At 36.3% G+C, this 17,167-nt stretch overlaps 1 protein-coding gene across 1 annotated transcript in view; it reads right to left on the bottom strand.

Annotated features, from left to right (window-relative positions):
- The window catches only part of LOC103024001 (uncharacterized), a 34,967-nt gene extending 18,232 nt beyond the window's left edge, over positions 1–16,735 (bottom strand). The window contains exons 1-10 of the mRNA XM_022674739.2: positions 16,439–16,735; positions 12,744–12,844; positions 10,747–10,816; positions 8,280–8,410; positions 7,127–7,209; positions 5,454–5,553; positions 3,360–3,403; positions 1,747–1,824; positions 1,442–1,638; positions 1,183–1,247 (exon numbers count right to left, since the gene is read on the bottom strand). Coding sequence (XP_022530460.2) covers positions 1,183–1,247; positions 1,442–1,638; positions 1,747–1,824; positions 3,360–3,403; positions 5,454–5,553; positions 7,127–7,209; positions 8,280–8,410; positions 10,747–10,816; positions 12,744–12,844; positions 16,439–16,622 — 1,053 coding nt within the window. The 5' untranslated portion in view covers positions 16,623–16,735. The remainder of the gene's footprint in view (positions 1–1,182; positions 1,248–1,441; positions 1,639–1,746; positions 1,825–3,359; positions 3,404–5,453; positions 5,554–7,126; positions 7,210–8,279; positions 8,411–10,746; positions 10,817–12,743; positions 12,845–16,438) is intronic.
- Positions 16,736–17,167: the final 432 nt, after the last annotated feature.

The following is a 17,167-nucleotide window of genomic DNA, read 5'->3' as shown; positions in this document are numbered from 1 at the left end:
TAGTGTGTGTGTGCTGGGTCAGTGCTGGAGATAAAACTAGCTCCTTTTTTGTTTTTGCATCTACAGCTTTTCTAAATGTAAAATATTTATAGTCACATACCGACAGTAATAATATACATTAAATATGCATTAAATCATATATAAATATACATTTATATAAATCATATAAAGACATTCAAACATTAACAATATTACACAACTGGTTAATAAATGTTTAATTTTGTATAAGTTTATAGTTAATAATTCAAGGGAACTGATGAAAAATCATTTAAATCAACACCCTTTAGATTTTAGTCAACTTTAGTCAGTAAACTGACTGTAATTTTAGTCAACTATATTTTTATAATATTTAGTCGACTAAAACTAGATTAAAACATTTCAGAGGACTAAATTATGACTAAAACTAAATCAAAATTTGTTGTGAAAATGAACACTGTAGTAGAGCAGATTAGATAAACAGTGAGGGTAGAGACAACAATGTTTTATAGTACTGTGACTTAACAGTGTATAAAAGAGAGCTACTATATCACTATGAATCTTTAGGATTACAGACAAGAAACATTTAACTCTTTAACAAGCCAGGCTTTTTATCAACTGTCTGTCTGACATAACCCGCCTAAATCTTAAAGATTTATATTCAAGCATCACATAAAAAACCTTCATGTTTGATAAGGAACATTACTGAAAAGCATAATTGTAATTGTAATAGAAAATAACAACATATATAAAAGTAAATCTGCTAATATACACACAATATAATGAATTAAATCATAAAATTGTCTTTTTCCTGAACTTTATTTTAAAATCAATATTTTCTTGAATACAGTTCATGTCTCCAAACCTTTAGTTTTATTGTGTCTGTCTAGATTTTATGTCTATTTTCAAACCTGCAGAATATAAAAAGTATGTTTTACATATGTTTTACATATGGGGGTGGGGGGGGTTGTTCTGGGCTGAGCAGAGGCAGTTCAGCGCCTGTTCGGAGCGCTACTTAAACGCGAAATAGAAAATAAAGTTTATTGAATCCTATCGCCCAGCACTAGTATTTGATCATTTTTTATGTCTAAGGATGCATAAAGTTTAAGTGCCAAAACTGAGAACCAAATTAACATTTTTATTTTCGGATACATCAATAAAAACAAAATAGCAGCACATCTCCATTGCTCTAACTTCAAGATTTACCTTGTAGTCACCTGATGGGGGTGATCCTCTTGCTCCGCCCACTCTGACAGCTCCACCATCCACACCTTAAATATGAGAGTTAAATTAGACTGTTGTACAATAACTGACTGCATTCCTACACACTTTATAAGTTAAAGTAGGCTGTACAGCTTGACTACTCAGTTAATAATATCATTCTCCAGTCAGGAACTCGATTCAAGATTTGTATTCATAAGGCCACAAAAGTATTACCAATAATGTAGGAATTTATCTACCTCACCTGGTATCTCAGTGATGGTGACCTGAGAGAAGTCACACGAGACATCAGGTAGAAGATAGCGCTGTGGATCAGCGATTTCATACACTAACTGCTCAGCCACTGTACCAAATGACACCAGCCCACCGGTTTTAGGAGGTTTGGAGAGTGTAAAGGAGCCATCAGCAGAGCATTCAACCACAGGGAAACCAATGTTATCCCTACAGTACAAAAACAAAAACGTTTCTGTAGTAAATCTGTAGCAAATAAAATGATAAGCAAATCCCAAAACCAAAAAGAATGAATGAGAACAGTGGCTGAGTGATTACCAGTCTGGAGATTTGTGCCAATCTGTGAAAATTCCTCCAGTGACCTGAGCACCACATTCTATCAGATGTCCTGCGAGGCTGGAAAAGAGAGGAAGGAAAGGCCTTCTTTACATTGTGATCATTTAACAGAATAGTTTTTTCATTTAAATTTGATTAAAAGTTTTTAATATACCAGAAAGATTAAGGCCCCATTCACACAAATCCGGATATTTTTAAAACAGAGGTTTTTGTCTCAGTTTTTAAAAATATCTTTGTCCACACAGAAACGTCATTCCACTCAAAAACACTAAAAATGAACAGAACTGTCGCTCCAGGTGCTTAATCCAGCAGGCCTGGTCCAGAATCTCTGTTTGCGGTAAGGTTTGTACCTACGGACAGGAGGATCGGAAAAAACTGCACACAGCACATTTTGGTGGCGCTGCTGTGCTCTGTAACGTGAGAGAAACATCAAATTAAGCTGAAAACATGTTACTAATGCAAAAATCGCAGAGAACACAGAACCGCTGTCCTTTAAAGCTGATCTGGCTAAGCTAATGTTAATTAAAAAAACATACGCAGACTTGCTGTGTGATGTCAGCGTTTTCCCCGTCCACATGGCTCAACTGGTAGCAGAGTTTTCAAAAATCTCCACCCCAGAAGGCATTTTCAAAAAGCTCCCTTTTCATTGACTTAAAATGCCATTTTCGTGTGGGCGGAAGACCAAAACAGAGACAACAACCTCAGTTTCTAAAAATATTTGTGTGGACGGGGCCTTAGGGCCCTATCACACACCCTGTTGCAATGCACGTTGCTATCTTACACCCTGTCAACTGTCTATGTCTATTTTCACACCTTTCGTTGTTAAAATAGTGTTTAGACATTAGTTTTGGAATAAATCTACACTAATGGGCGTGGTGGTCTGGAAGTCAGGTGTGTTCCGGTAAAGTTCTGGCCTGTTTCTATCTTGGCGGCAGAAAATACAGGTACGCCACTGACTGATTAAAACCCAACAGTCAACAGTCAGCTGCCCAATCCTATTTTAGCCATACAGGAGTGCCATTTTCTTCTGCTGAGACGCATAAAAGCACTGCACTGTTAAAATATTAAGGTACCAAATCAGAGCACAGCTGGCTTTTAATGGGTATGACAACTGATTGGTTCATTTTTACATTACTCTTAAAACACACTCATGATTAATAAAGAGAATTAGTTCATGCCTTTTGCACGTTTGAAGCCACATTAGGCATATATTTGCACCCTCACAATAGCCCTAAATACAGCTGCACAATCCGCAATTGACTTTTGCACTGTAGATCCCTAAAATAGGGCCCTTAGTCTGATACATATGAAAAGGCTCTCCAAAGGCTAAACATAAAGTCAGTTAAAATGTCAATATCCTACTTAAAACTACAAAACTGGAAATTGCTTAACATAACATACATGCTTCATATACTATAGGCCAGATTACAGACCGTAATCCCAGCAACAATGGCCCACACACACTACCACACACACACACTTTATGCAACTAATAAACTAATCTGGGCAACTTAATCTGGAGAAAACAGGGACTTTTGTTTTGCTGGACACTTTTCTTTCATACATCATAAACAAACACATAACAGAAGCAGTACCTTCCAGCAGCCAGGAGATCATAGTCGCTCCGCCCCCATCCGAACTGTCAAAACCAAACACCACATTTTAATATCAAAAGTACTGTTCCTGTTTACTGCTGGTAAAAAGTAGAACACACACATACTGGACGACAATTTCTATCATGATATAATTATAAATAAATATATTAACTATAGTTGATACAATATAATTGTGATACAGTATAAAGACATTAGCAGGCTGCTGGAAGCCTATGGAGTTCTGCTCTTTCTGCTCAGCTGGAATGCAGTGAACTGACGGCAGTGCCCTGTAATGAACTTTAGTCCTTTTGATAGTTTGACGCCTTTATTTGCCTAAAAATGACTAAAACATTATATGAGTCACGTAAATATTTGTATCCTATACTGAAATTAGAATAAAAGTCTTAAAATGAGTTGTAAATATTAATTCAATTTAGACATTTATTCATTTTGTGGTCAAATATTACAAAAGTAAGCAATAAACTCTCACAGCTTTAGAGGGAAAAGCCTGAAACAAACTCGGAAAAATCCAATTTTTCACATTATAAAGTGCACCGGATTATTAAGGGCACCGGATTATAAAGTGCACCGGATTATGAGGCGCACCATCAAAACGTCTATTTTCTAGTCTATTTTTACACGAGGTGCACTGGATTATAAGGTGCATTATGTGACACTAGTAAGGAACAAGGGTGTCACCATGATTTCCTTCTTATTCAGCAGGGCTCGTGTGTTTGAACACGGTAAACGCACAGGCTACAGTCTGATATACCCACCTTGGAACAACGGAAGAGCTAGCGCTGTGGTTAACTGAACTGAATCTCCTGTATAACTCTGTACTTCAGCGGAGTGGCTTTACTGCTCCTTAATACCTGACTGATAAAACTCATACCATACATTAGGCGCACTGAACTATAAGACAGACTGATGATTTTTGGGAACAGTAAAGGATGTTAATTTAAATAGTGCATTTTAGTGTGAAAAATACAGTAAAACTACAGTAAAAAAATGTCCGGTGACTGTGGAAGAGTGAACTCCACGTGTTCACTCATAGTTTTGATCAGGGCCGCCGCTCTGCATACGCAGACAACGCAGCCAGCGTTAGGCCTCAACCATTTTGCAGTTGCAGGGAGCCAAATTGACTGAGAATGAAATGTGTTGAAATTATGACATTATTAAATTTAAAACCCAATGTGAATTATTTATGATACGCTCATCTTTTTTGTCTTTAAACATTGCATGGGGCACCTACTCTACTACTTAAAAGCGGCACGTTATTATTTTTGTGCATAATATAATGCCCCCACCCCTATTGCCTGAAATGGCACGGCTCGGTTTGCTCTGTTGGTTGTTGCCAGATGTGACATTTTCCAGTCAAATAAATAATCAAAAAATGCATGGAGGCGCTAAATCTTGCGCATGTTTAACCATTTTTAAAGTGTATGTGGCCATTCTATACAAAAACTTGTCCAGTGCAATATTTGTGTAAGTTAAAAACTTAAAATAAAATAAACAAATAGGATGAAAAATCATAACTTATCTGGCAACCTTAGTCCTAACTAAAGTAGCAACGCTACTTGAGTTTGGCAGGAGACAAGTTCACCGCGCGAAGTTGCTACTAAATGGTAATTCAACTATGAAGCGACCAGTTATGCTTAGGGCCTCCAAAACCTTAGCAGCGGCCCTGGTTTTGATGCTTCAGTGAGAATCAACCATGTAAATAGTCATGAAAATAAAGGAAACGCATTGAATGGCCTGTACTGTACATACACATACATGTTTACTTCACTAAAAAGTGCTGCTGCAGGTGTGCAGTGCATGATGTGTTGCAGCATCGCAGTGCAGCGAAACATTCAGTGGATTTTAATGTGATGCATCAACTGGGAAAGAGAAGACTGGGACATGCAATACTGCCAGTGAAATAAAATAAATTGGGGGTGTTCTAGAACTTCTGACCAATAGTGTACAAACAAGCATGTCCAATAACGTGCAGTGAGTGGACATTTAGGATTTTAGCATTTAATAAACAATGCAATGTTTTATACGATGGTTTCACTGGTTTAACAGTTAAAATGATAAACCAACAAACCGTACTGAATGCATCAAAGGTCCGAGCACCACTGCACTGTCCACACAGCGCCCAGTCACCACGATATCAGCTCCGAGGTCCAAACACCGCTTAATTGGTAGAGCACTGCAGAAAACAGAAATTAAAATCACTCACTTTTAAATAAACACACTGCCAAATGCCATTTCATTACGAGTATAAGTTCAGGACACCCGAGCTACAAATGATCAGAACACTGTTAGAGACGATTCTGGAGGAGCCTGTCTCCCTTAGATTTCAGACAATTTGTTGTTTAGTTATTCAAGATTTCCACTGAATGTTGAAATGTTAAATACACTTTTGATTTTAGCAAAGTTTAATACAGTAGATAAAAATTTACAACCGTGAAAAAAATGAGTACAGCCAATGACAATTGTTCTCTTTATTAACATTAATTTGAACAGTATGAAGAGCTTAGGGAGCTTATATAACTAAACAAATAACCCTGATAAAATTATTTATAAACATAAAATATAATTAACAAAAATGTATTTGAAACTGGAATGTTCTGGGTCAATGTAATGTTGCATGGTCCACCTCCACTTCAGCTTTAGTGATCTTGTTTTTTTCATCTTAAATATCACAGTTCTCATATTTCTTAAGCAACATTTGCCTCTACACTCTTTTTTTCTTTAGAGAGCTGGATCCGGATCTGGGAATGATGATGAACTCAATTCAACAATGAGTAGAAAACTCCTGTATGAGGCCTAAACAAGACAGGCTCCTCCAAAAACGCTTTAAGCTGATGTGCAGCATCTGATTCAACTTGTATTTATTGTATTTTAAAACTCACTTTTTAATGTAATTTTCTTAGTTGTATTTATTTCGTTACAGTAATTAAGTAAAGTTTTTGCTTTATGGACTAACAAAACAAAGGAAAATGGAAAAAAAAGCAAAACAGAAACACCATAAATACAATCAGGTGAGAGCGTAAAGCACCTCAATCACAAAACTGAATCATAAGAAAGAGAAGTGAAACAGAAGGAGAGAGGAAAACTCTGGAACAGAGGGGGGGAGGGGTCTGAGGAAGCACTGCTTTAGAGAGTTAAAAGAAGGTCTGGAAATCATGGGGGAAGGGCATTCCACAGTTTCTACTAAAGAGCACGGCAGCACGGCTTTTGGGGGGTGTAGGGAGGAGAGCACGTCTACAATAACAGCCTGTTCAATACAATACAATAGATACAATACACTCATATTCTTGGCCAGTCTTTTTGGGGGGATTTCTGAATGTGTGCGAGTAATTAAGTAAAAATGTATTGTAATCACAGTGTAAAATAATTTAAGCTACATTTGCAGGTCATGATTAGAGCTGCAACTAATGATTAATTTGGTAATCGACTAATCTGATGATTATTTTTTCGACTAGTCGATTAGTCAACTATTATTTTTGTCATGTCCTCCATCTCTAAAAACAATAAAAACAGCTGAAGATGAGTTTTAAAAGACATTTACACCTCTCAATGTTGTTTAAGCATGGAAAGTTCTGATATTTAGAGATTAAACATGTAATCTGTTGTGTTTGGCCACTTTTGGAATTGAGTATATTTACCCATTTCTCATTGTGCTTCAGTTTAAATAATCAACACTGTCGATTATATCGACTAATCATTGCAGCTCTAGTTTTGATAAATCACTTTCATATTGTCACTTTTTTACTTACCCGAGATATGCATTCATACTGTTCACAGTTTTGGGAAGAGTTTTCTTTCCTTCAGCCGTCCTCAGCATGCCCAGAGAGTCTTTCTGAAGAAAGAAAAACACAACACTCTGACTAACATCAGCTAACGGATTAAAGTGAGAACTGCATCTTTTTGTGTTTGTGAGCAAGTTTTCATATCATATCGCTGCTGGAATAAAATTTTGTTGCATAATAAAAGTGCAGCACTTTAGATTAACTTACAATCAGATTATACTAGTATTCTCTGTAGAAATACTAATGAATGACTCACCCAATCAGAGATATAAATAAAGTGCTGAATGTGTTCTGGTTTATATAGTAGTGAGATTGGTAATAGGAGGAAGTCGTATCCTGGTTTTGAAGCGAGGGATCATATACATTTAAAAAAATAAATAAATAAATAAAAAATAAATGAAAACTAATTTACCGTATTTAACGCACCATATTATAAAGGGCACTTTTAATTAATGTCTATTTTTTGGTGTTTTTCATACATAAGGCCCACCAGAATATAAGATGCGTTTAAAGAAACAATAGTAAGACAGAAGGATGTCGCCATGTCGTCCTTCTAACTGAGCAAATCTCGCCGCTGGGGGAACCTAAGTAAACAAAACTGTAATTCTTTAAAAAAAATTATTTCAAAGTCAAACGAGCTCTGAATATCAATCTAGCAGCAGCGCTAGATGCAGTTATCGCTAGCAAAATGCTGCTCAACAACGCTACACTGAGGAGCCCCGAGTGTTCTGGTAACCCAGCGCCCAATCAGCTAGCGGTTCTTCTCACGTAGCTTCTTTTCACACGGTAAACATGCAGACAACAGTCCGATATACTCACGTCTGAGCCGCAAATGAGCTAGCAGCGGTTAGCAGCTAATGCTAATACTGCTGGAGAACTAAACTGAAACTCCTGTATAACTCTGTACTTCAGTGGAGTGGCTTTACTGCTCCTCAATACCTGACTGATAGAATTCATACATAAGGAGCACCGGATTATAAGGTGCACTGGAGATTTTTGGGGAAATTAAAGGATTTTAAGTTTAAAAAATATTAATTTGAGTGCAGCTCTATTGATAACTGAAAAATGTTATTCTGTGTGCTTGTGTTTCCATATGAACAGAATCATACCCTCTTCTCACCTGTGGCAATAAGTCATCGCCGGTTACCACAGCCACTTTTAGGCTGAGACCTGCATTTTGCACCACTTCCTGTAAAGCAGCAGCACAGGCGAGAGGACTGACCCCACCAGCATTGCTAATCACACGAATACCTACAGAAAAAAACAAGTGTCAACATGTAATCACTGCCCTTCACATACACACTGTGACCCTGAGCAACGCCCGACAGAGTGGCTCCATCAGCCTACACTTCTAAAGATGCTTTTATAGTTGGTTTAATTAGGATGAAACCTCACCTCCCTACATGTAGAAACATATCACATCACAACAGGCTACACTGCTGATTTCTGTATCTACTGTAACTGTAGATTAACCCTTATTTATAAACAGATTAAAGGAATTTGAGGGGACTCTGTTACGCTCAGTCTACAGAGTGGTGCATGTGCACGCAAAGGGGAACTGGATACCCTCAGGGAGATATGCAGCTGTCCGAAACACACACCCTCCTATAAACCAATCAGTGCTGAGTATAGGAAGCTCCAGCCCACACACAGCACAGGGAAGGCAGTGTAAGACAAACTAGGTATGTACTGCATATATAAATCTACAAGTGTACATATATGTCTCATATGAAACAGCAAAAAACGCTGTGTTCATTTTCATTTTTTTTTATTTAATTTCAACATTGTAAATTAATACTAAAGTCATCCAAACAACAAAGGAAAATAAAGTCCCCTCCAAAACTATTCAACAAGTGAGACCAATCCTGTTATTTCTGCTGTAGACTGAATACATTTGAGTTTGATAATTAAAAGATGAATATATATTTCTAGATATTTACATCTAGATCTGATTCACAGTTTAGAAGATTGCACCTCCTGTCTGAACCCACCCATTTTTCTTATGAGTAAAAGTACTGAAACAAATAAACTTAAAGTAAATTAAAGTGAATAAGATTTAGTGTTTAGTTGTGAATCCTTCGCTTGCAGTAACTGCATCATATCTGTGATCCACTGACCCAATCACTGACCTGCTGCATTCTTCCTCTGCGATGCTTCTCCAGGCTGCAGGGGTGTTGGGTCACTCAGTTTGGTTTCATCTTTCTTTAAATTCAACAAAATTATTTTGTAGACTTCTGAATTCACTTTACATCAATTAAAATTAACGAGCCTATTTCAGAATAAGCCATGCAAGGCCAAATCATGGCACTACCTCCACTGTGTTTCACAGATGAGCTGGTATGTTTGAGATCATCAGATCCTTTCTTTCTCTTTAGCTTTATCCTTTCCATCACATTGGTAAAGGTTCATCTTTGTCTTATCAGTTCAGAATCCGTCCACAGGCTTTGCTCTGTGCTTCTTGGAAAAATCCAGACGGGTTTTACTATTCTCCTCATTAACAGTGATTTTCTGGTGAAGCCTCACTCACAATGTTTCTGTATCAGCTGCTGTAGTTTTCCTTGGTCTACCTGTTCATCACCTGTTATTTAGTACTTTCTTCTTCAGGACATTCAACACTGTTGTTTTGGTAAAAAACAATATTTGAGCAATGGTTCTGATTGATTTTCCATCTTCTCTCAGCTTTCAGGTTTTCATGTTGGTATAATTAATGTATCAGGACACACCTGGGCAACAAAACACCCAACAATCACATATTTCAATACTTTTGCAATGTGAAAAATGGGTGAGGTTAGACAGAAGATGCTATCTTCTGAACTGTGTATCAAATCTAGACGTAAATATGGAAATAAAAGCTGAAATGATGCTCTTTAATCTCATATTCACATTTTAATATTAAACCCCCTTTTTTCAGATTACAGCAGAAACAGAGGGATTGGCCTCAATGTTCCCATACTTATGGAAGAGACTTTATATGGAATTATTTAGTAAACAAACCAGAATATTTTTTATATTTTAGATTCTTCAAAGTTTTGAACATCTCTGCTGGATTTTCTCAGTCAGTTTTATGAGGTAGAGTCTCCTGGAATTCAGGCTTTCAGTTAACAGCTGTGCTGAACTCATCAAGAGTTAATTACTTGAATTTCTTGTCTCTTAATAAAGTGTTTGAGAGCATCAGTTAAAGTAAAGTAGTGAAGAGGTAGAGTTACAGGTATACAGTGAATAGTGAATATTTGAGGAATGTTGTAAGAACTACTCAACTAAGTTAAAAAAAAAAAATAAGAAAAAAATATTTTAAGAATTCAAGAAACGCAAAGAATATTGTTATCACAAATACCCTGAAATATCGTGATATCATTTTAGGGTCATATCACCCAGCCCTGCTGGGACTGTGTACAGTGTTAACCGCCTGCCAGTGATGAACAAATCACCTCTTCCCGTACTTAATGTAAAGAAAATTATGCTCAGTGCTTTAATTCCCATGACACATTACAAAGTACAGAACTATTTTTCCAAATAGACTGCATTTAACTATGAAAACGTTGTTTTTTATTCTTTTTACCTTTAATCACATTGCTGGTTAGTCTTACCTTTTTGGCTGATGTCCTTAATAAATGGTGAAATAGCAGCAAGAACAAAATCTGGAGCATAGCCCATATTCTGGAAAACAGAACATTTATCTTCAATCTAACAATAATATCCTATTTCAAATTTTAATTAACAAGGACTTAAATAGCATTGATTGATGAAACACCTACAGTATAAACGATTATAAAATAATATTAAATTGTTTTCCATTTGGGTGCATTTGTTCTGCATCTTCTACCTGAATCAATGATTAAAATATATCAAACTGCACGACGATGATCTAAACTATGAATGCAGGGAATATTTGGTGTTTAAAAAAAAAATAATTTAAAAAATGATTAATTTACTTAAAGTCATACTGTAGTGTTTGGATTTTTTTCTCTCTAGAGGAAGCCAATCTGAGCTCTACTGAGGTAAATTATGATTAAAATTGCACTGCTTACTAAAATTTATGCCTAAAATGGTAAGGTAGGAAACTGTGTGTGTAAGAACAGCAATTCATAAATAAATTTGAAATGTATTCAGCCTTGGGACCAATGTCTAATTTCGCTTGGTTTTGACCACAAAAATAATCATTTTGGTGCATCCAATACGTATACTGAACCACTGATAAGAAACTGAGCAGCGAACTAAACTACAGATCTTGCGCTCCATCTGTGTTTTTCACTAATTTTAGAACATCTGTAAAATCCAATTTTACATTAAGGCACCTGTTTCCCTCCAGTCAAAATCTGAATTCAGAAACAGTAACTGCTGATAGTAATAATTTATACCCCTAATAAGCAGAAAATCTATCGTCATAGTCTTTGTTTGAAAAGGCGTCTCACGCGTAGATTAATCCTCACAGCAAACAAAAAGCAGCAGAAAAGCAGTGAGGAATCCACTGATCCACTGATCCAACCTATGAATTCTTAATTATCCATCAAAGTCCAGACCCAACGTAGTTGGAATGTAATTGTTCTGGAGGATTTCATTACTAATTACAAGAAACTTTGGCACAACTTTTTATTTCTGCTTATGAGGGTTGCACAAAGTTTCCCAACATGGATAATTACGCTCAATAAATAAAGATAAAGAATCTTTTTCAACCCTTGTTAGGTTTAATAAATGTATCTATTTACAGTGCCTTGCAAAAGTATTCATACCTCCCTATTTTTCCATGTTTTGTCACATTACAACCACAAACAAATATATTTCATTGGAATTTAATATGAAAGACCAACACAAAGTGGCATAAAATTGTGAAGTGGAAAGAAAATTATGCATGACTCAAAACATTTTTTACAAATAAAAAACTAAAAAGTGAGGTGTGCAAAAGTATTCAGCCCCCTTTTCTCTGAGTGCAACCATGAGATGCAGCAAAGAGGCCCATGGTAACTCTGGACGAAACGCAGAGATCCACAGCTCAGGTGGGGAAATCTTTCCACAGGACAACTATATGATCAATAAAGAAGCCATGGGACAGGGCTACGATGGAATGATTTAAAACAAAACATATTCACGTGTGAGAATGACCCAGTAAAATTCCACACCTAAACCCAATCCAGAACTTGTGGAAAGATCTGAAAACGCTCTCCATCTAATCTGACTGAGCTCGAGCTGCTTTATAAAGAAGAATGGGCAAAAATTTCAGTCACTAGATTGTAGATGCAAAGCTTGAGAAGACGAACTCTAAAAACTGTAACTGCAGCAAAAGATGATTCCACCAAGTATTGACTCAGGGGGGCTGAATACTTTTTTTTAGTTTTTCTTTGTAAAAAATGTTTTAAATCAAGCATAATTTTTTCCCCACTTCACTATTGTATAACACTTTGTGTTGGTCTTTCACATTAAATTCCAATGAAATATATTTACGTTTTTGGTTGTAATGTGACAAAATATGGAAAAGTTCAAGGGGTATGAATACTTTTGCAAGCCTCTGTACATATAAGTGCCCAGCCAACGTGAAAGCGCTCATGTTCACTATTACCCGGTACAGGAGAAGTGTGAGAATACTTACAGGACTCTTAGCTTTAGCTGCTGTGAGAAGAGACATGGTGATTTCTGACAGGTAATCAAACACAAGGAAATCCAGCCTACCCCCATAAATGAGCTGAGGAACTGTGGAAGAGAAAAAAAACATAATAAACATAAACAACAACATAAAACATATATTATAATTCAGTAATATCAAATCATGAATGGAAACTGTTAGTTAGCTACATCTGTTGTTTTTTCAACATTGAAATTATGCTTAAACAACATTTAATGAAAAATGTTTGAGCAAACAAATTTTAACATTGAATCAACATCATTTCCCCAACCTTCTGCCTTTTACATTCCATCACCGTGCTATCTAAAAAATCATCAAAAATGTAGAAACTTCTTTTCATTGAAAAGCGACAATATTCATAGATCTCTTGTCTGAATAAAAATACAAATAAAATTTTCATTTTTTTATCATGGTATACAGTTTTTTCCCTCTTTCATGCAATTTTGAGCATCCTGAATGTGAGCTATAGTTTATTAAAGGTTGAATGTAGAACATTGAAACAGTGCTGCCATATCAACATTCATTTACTTTTCAAAATCCAACATTGATTCAACCATAACATTAACGTTGTTTTAACGTTGAAATGCAAGCTGGGAAATATAGTTTATCTGAAAAGCTGGGATTGGTTGTGCTAACACTGACAGGTTGACTAGTCCAGGGAACATTTTATATGCTTATTTAATTATATAAAACATATTCTGTATATAGCTGGACAGAGCATCGTCTCTCTAAAGTGAAGCCACCACAGGTCGGGCGCCCCCTGCTGTTTGGTTTCAGAAAGCTGTGTAACTCCACCCATCCCCATAGGTTTCAATGGAAAAACAGAACAACTTTCAATCACGTTTTTTTCTAATATGCTGTAATTCTACCTCCATTATTTAAATGCAGCAGCTTTAGTGTAACCTCTGCTTATATTGTTACATTTTTATATCCCCACAGAATTCATTTTCAAATTCGTGTTACTGTTATTAAATGACCTTTAACCTGCAGCTAAAACATCACAGCCCAAATCTGCTTCAGTTTAATGCTTTTTAATTTGTCCTAATCAGTAAATCTGGTATTTTACAGAACTTCTCTGTGTTTGTCTGAAAGGGTTCATTAAGTAAGTAAAACAAACCTTTGCTGCTCCCTGGTGGCGCTTTCTCTTTCTGTCCTCAACTCATCTCACACCTCTGCATCACCTTTATCCACATTACTACCTTCAGCTAAGTGTTCTCCTGTTTTGTCAGCATGCAGTGTGGCGTGATATTATAATAAAACACAGGTCTTAGAAAGACTAGTAAAATACCTCAAACACCGTGTTTTAAAACTGCTGTAACAGAAACATTAATCTTTTTATCTGCTGCAACATCTGTGGGTAAACATGCTGCAGGACGCCGAACAGAACCTGTGTTACTTTATGCACAGCTCTACCTCACCAGGGGCCCTGATTTATAAAGGCTGTGTACGAATAAAACAGGCCTGAAGTGTGCGTGTGCAACATTTCACACAAGAACTTGATTTATAAAGAAATACTTGGCGTGAAAACGAGCGCACGTTTAAGTAAGGTTTAAGACGTCCGTATTACTATAGTGACATCATGTGGTAAAGCACGAAATTGCAAGAAAAGCTCAAACCATCCTCACTTACACACGGCTCTGGTGAAAATGATGAGATTCTTTGATTTTATCAAATTAAAAACCTAATATATATAATCAAGAGGAAGATGGATGATCACAAGCCATCAAACCACCAAACTGAACTGCTTGAATTTTTACACCAGGAGTAAAGCAGCATAAAGTTATCCAAAAGCAGTGTGTAAGACTGGTGGAGGAGAACATGATGCCAAGATGCATAAAAAAAAAAACTGTGATTAAAAACCAGGATTATTCCACCAAATATTGATTATTTCTGAACTCTTAATACTTTATGAATATGAACTTGTTTTCTTTGCATTATTTGAGGTCTGAAAGCTCTGCATCTTTTTTGTTATTTCAGTCATTTCTCATTTTCTGTAAATAAATGCTCTAAATGAGAATATTTTTATTTGGAATTTGGGAGAAATGTTGTCTGTAGTTTATAGAATAAAACAACAATGTTCATTTTACTCAAACATTAACCTATAAATAGCAAAATCAGAGAATTATATATATATTTATACTACATAATATAAAGAGAGCGTAACCAGCTGTCCCTAATTGCATATAATTACAGCACTATAAATAGACAGAGTGATGCACATGACTGTTATAATGGCGGTTTTAGAATTACTCAAATTTTGTGAGTAATGCTCACTGGTTAATGAACTGATTTAGGTTGGGTGCAGATTTATAGAGACCAGCATTACTGAATCAGCCAATAAATGTCCACTTACAGGTGTTCACAACCGCTGGAAAACGTGCACAGATTAAGCAGCTTTTAAGACCTTTTTTTCTTTTTCTAGAGGTTCATTATTAACTGCTGGAGAAACATGTTGGCTAAAACAACCAAACAACATATTCTTCCTCCTCAGCCTCCAAAACAAGGACTTCTACTTCACAGTTTCCATAAAATGTGGTCCATTATCTCACACTGCAGGAAGGGGAATCCCCCATTTAAATACTCATCCTGTGAATATTTATGGGTAATTGGGGGCGGTACAGAGGTGGAACACGAGTCTGGGTCACCTGCACACATTTAAAAGCAGATTGTAATTTATACAGTGGAAACAAGCATTCAGGTGTGCATAAGTACACTTAAATCTGAATTTTTGAGGTGTCTGCCATTTCCTGTTATTTTACTTCAGAAGCTACCCAAAGTTTTATAAATGTCACCCCTGATATCCAGGCTAAATGTGACCCAACAGTTGTACAGTTTTCTCCACTAAACTTAATTTGCCTGAATATCGTGATATCTTACATATATCATAGCATTCACACTTTTATTCAATCCCAGCTATTCCTTTTTCAGTGAGTGTAAAATTCTGCAGCACAGCTCATACTGTTTTGGCTCAATATTTCTGCAACTGCAAACTAATTGTATGTTGTAATGCAGAGTACCAGTCAAACGCTTGGACACACGTCTCTATTTAATGTGTTTTTTTTAATGATTTTTTTACATTGTCATTTTAAAACTGTACATTGACTATTAAAACTGTTTTAAAGCTATACACGAATACAGGCTGAATTATTCTGTAAACAAATATAGAGAATACAGAATATGTATTAAAAGCATCACATTTATGTTTGAGTTCAGATCTGCAGACTCTTGGTATTTTAATCTCAGTGTCTTCATGAGGGAGAGTCTCCTGGAATAGTTTTCTCAGCGTCTTAAATGAAGGAGTTTCTGGAGGTGCTGAACAATAGTTGCTGCTTTTCCTTCACGCTGTGAAGCTCCAGCTCCTCCCAATTAAATCACCTCAAATCACCATCTCAGATCATCAGGTTTAGATCAGGGGATTAATGTGGAGGGAAAACACCTTTATACTGTTTATAAGGTAATTACATATGTGTTCCTTAATTGTTTTCATGTCTATAATATTAATCTACAATATAGAAAATACATTAAAAACAAATTAATTAAATAAAGCTAAACATTGACTGGTCCTGTATATTCATTTTATTTATGGTTTGGAAGTGGTTCCTAGTCAAATATTTATTATCCAGATCACAGATCTCCGAACAGTATTAACTCAGAGGGTTTACCTGCAGTAGCCGTGTCTCCCCAGAAGCCCGAGGCGCAGGCGATACGGGCGGGTCTGAGATCAGTGGAGAAGCGCCTGAACTTCACCGATCTGTTAAACCCGCACCGATAACCCCGCTCCGCCCCGCGCCGCACAGCGCGCCCCGAGACCCAGGCGCCCACAGCCTGCAGCCGCGCTAAGCGCATGATTATACCCACTTATTAATATTAATTTAATAATCGATTTTATAACCCAACCGAGATATTCCCAAAACTCAGGTCAAAGTAACTTAGCTTGTGTTGCACACAATAAAGTCCGTGTGGACCCCGCCGCCGCACTACTGTTCCTACCCTGTCTATAACCTCAGAATCCAGAGAAGTTATTTTTAATTATTTAAAATTTTTGCATAATTATATGGTTAAAAAATGTAATTCAGTAGAAGCTACACTATATATATGTGGAGCATGAATCAGAGATGAATTACCACAAAATATAGTACAACAAGGGAAAAGCTTAAAATAAAATAGTCATGAGCACATAGTTTTAACTAGACCATGATAAAAAATACATACAAAAAAAAACACTTACTGTGGATTAAAATATATTTTTTTAAAGAGAAATCTTGTTTGTTTTTTTGTTGTTTTTTGGGTGTATCTATTATATATAAAAGATACACTGGAGCAAATTAGTAACGCTGTGGTTCAACAAATTAAAAGAGGGTCTGCAATATTTTTTCTTCCCAAAGGTATAC

Source organism: Astyanax mexicanus, chromosome 21, assembly GCF_023375975.1.
Source record: "Astyanax mexicanus isolate ESR-SI-001 chromosome 21, AstMex3_surface, whole genome shotgun sequence".
NCBI classification, from domain to species: Eukaryota; Metazoa; Chordata; class Actinopteri; order Characiformes; family Acestrorhamphidae; genus Astyanax; species Astyanax mexicanus.
Note: the sequence above shows the minus strand (reverse complement) of the source record. Positions and strands in the feature narration are given on the sequence as shown.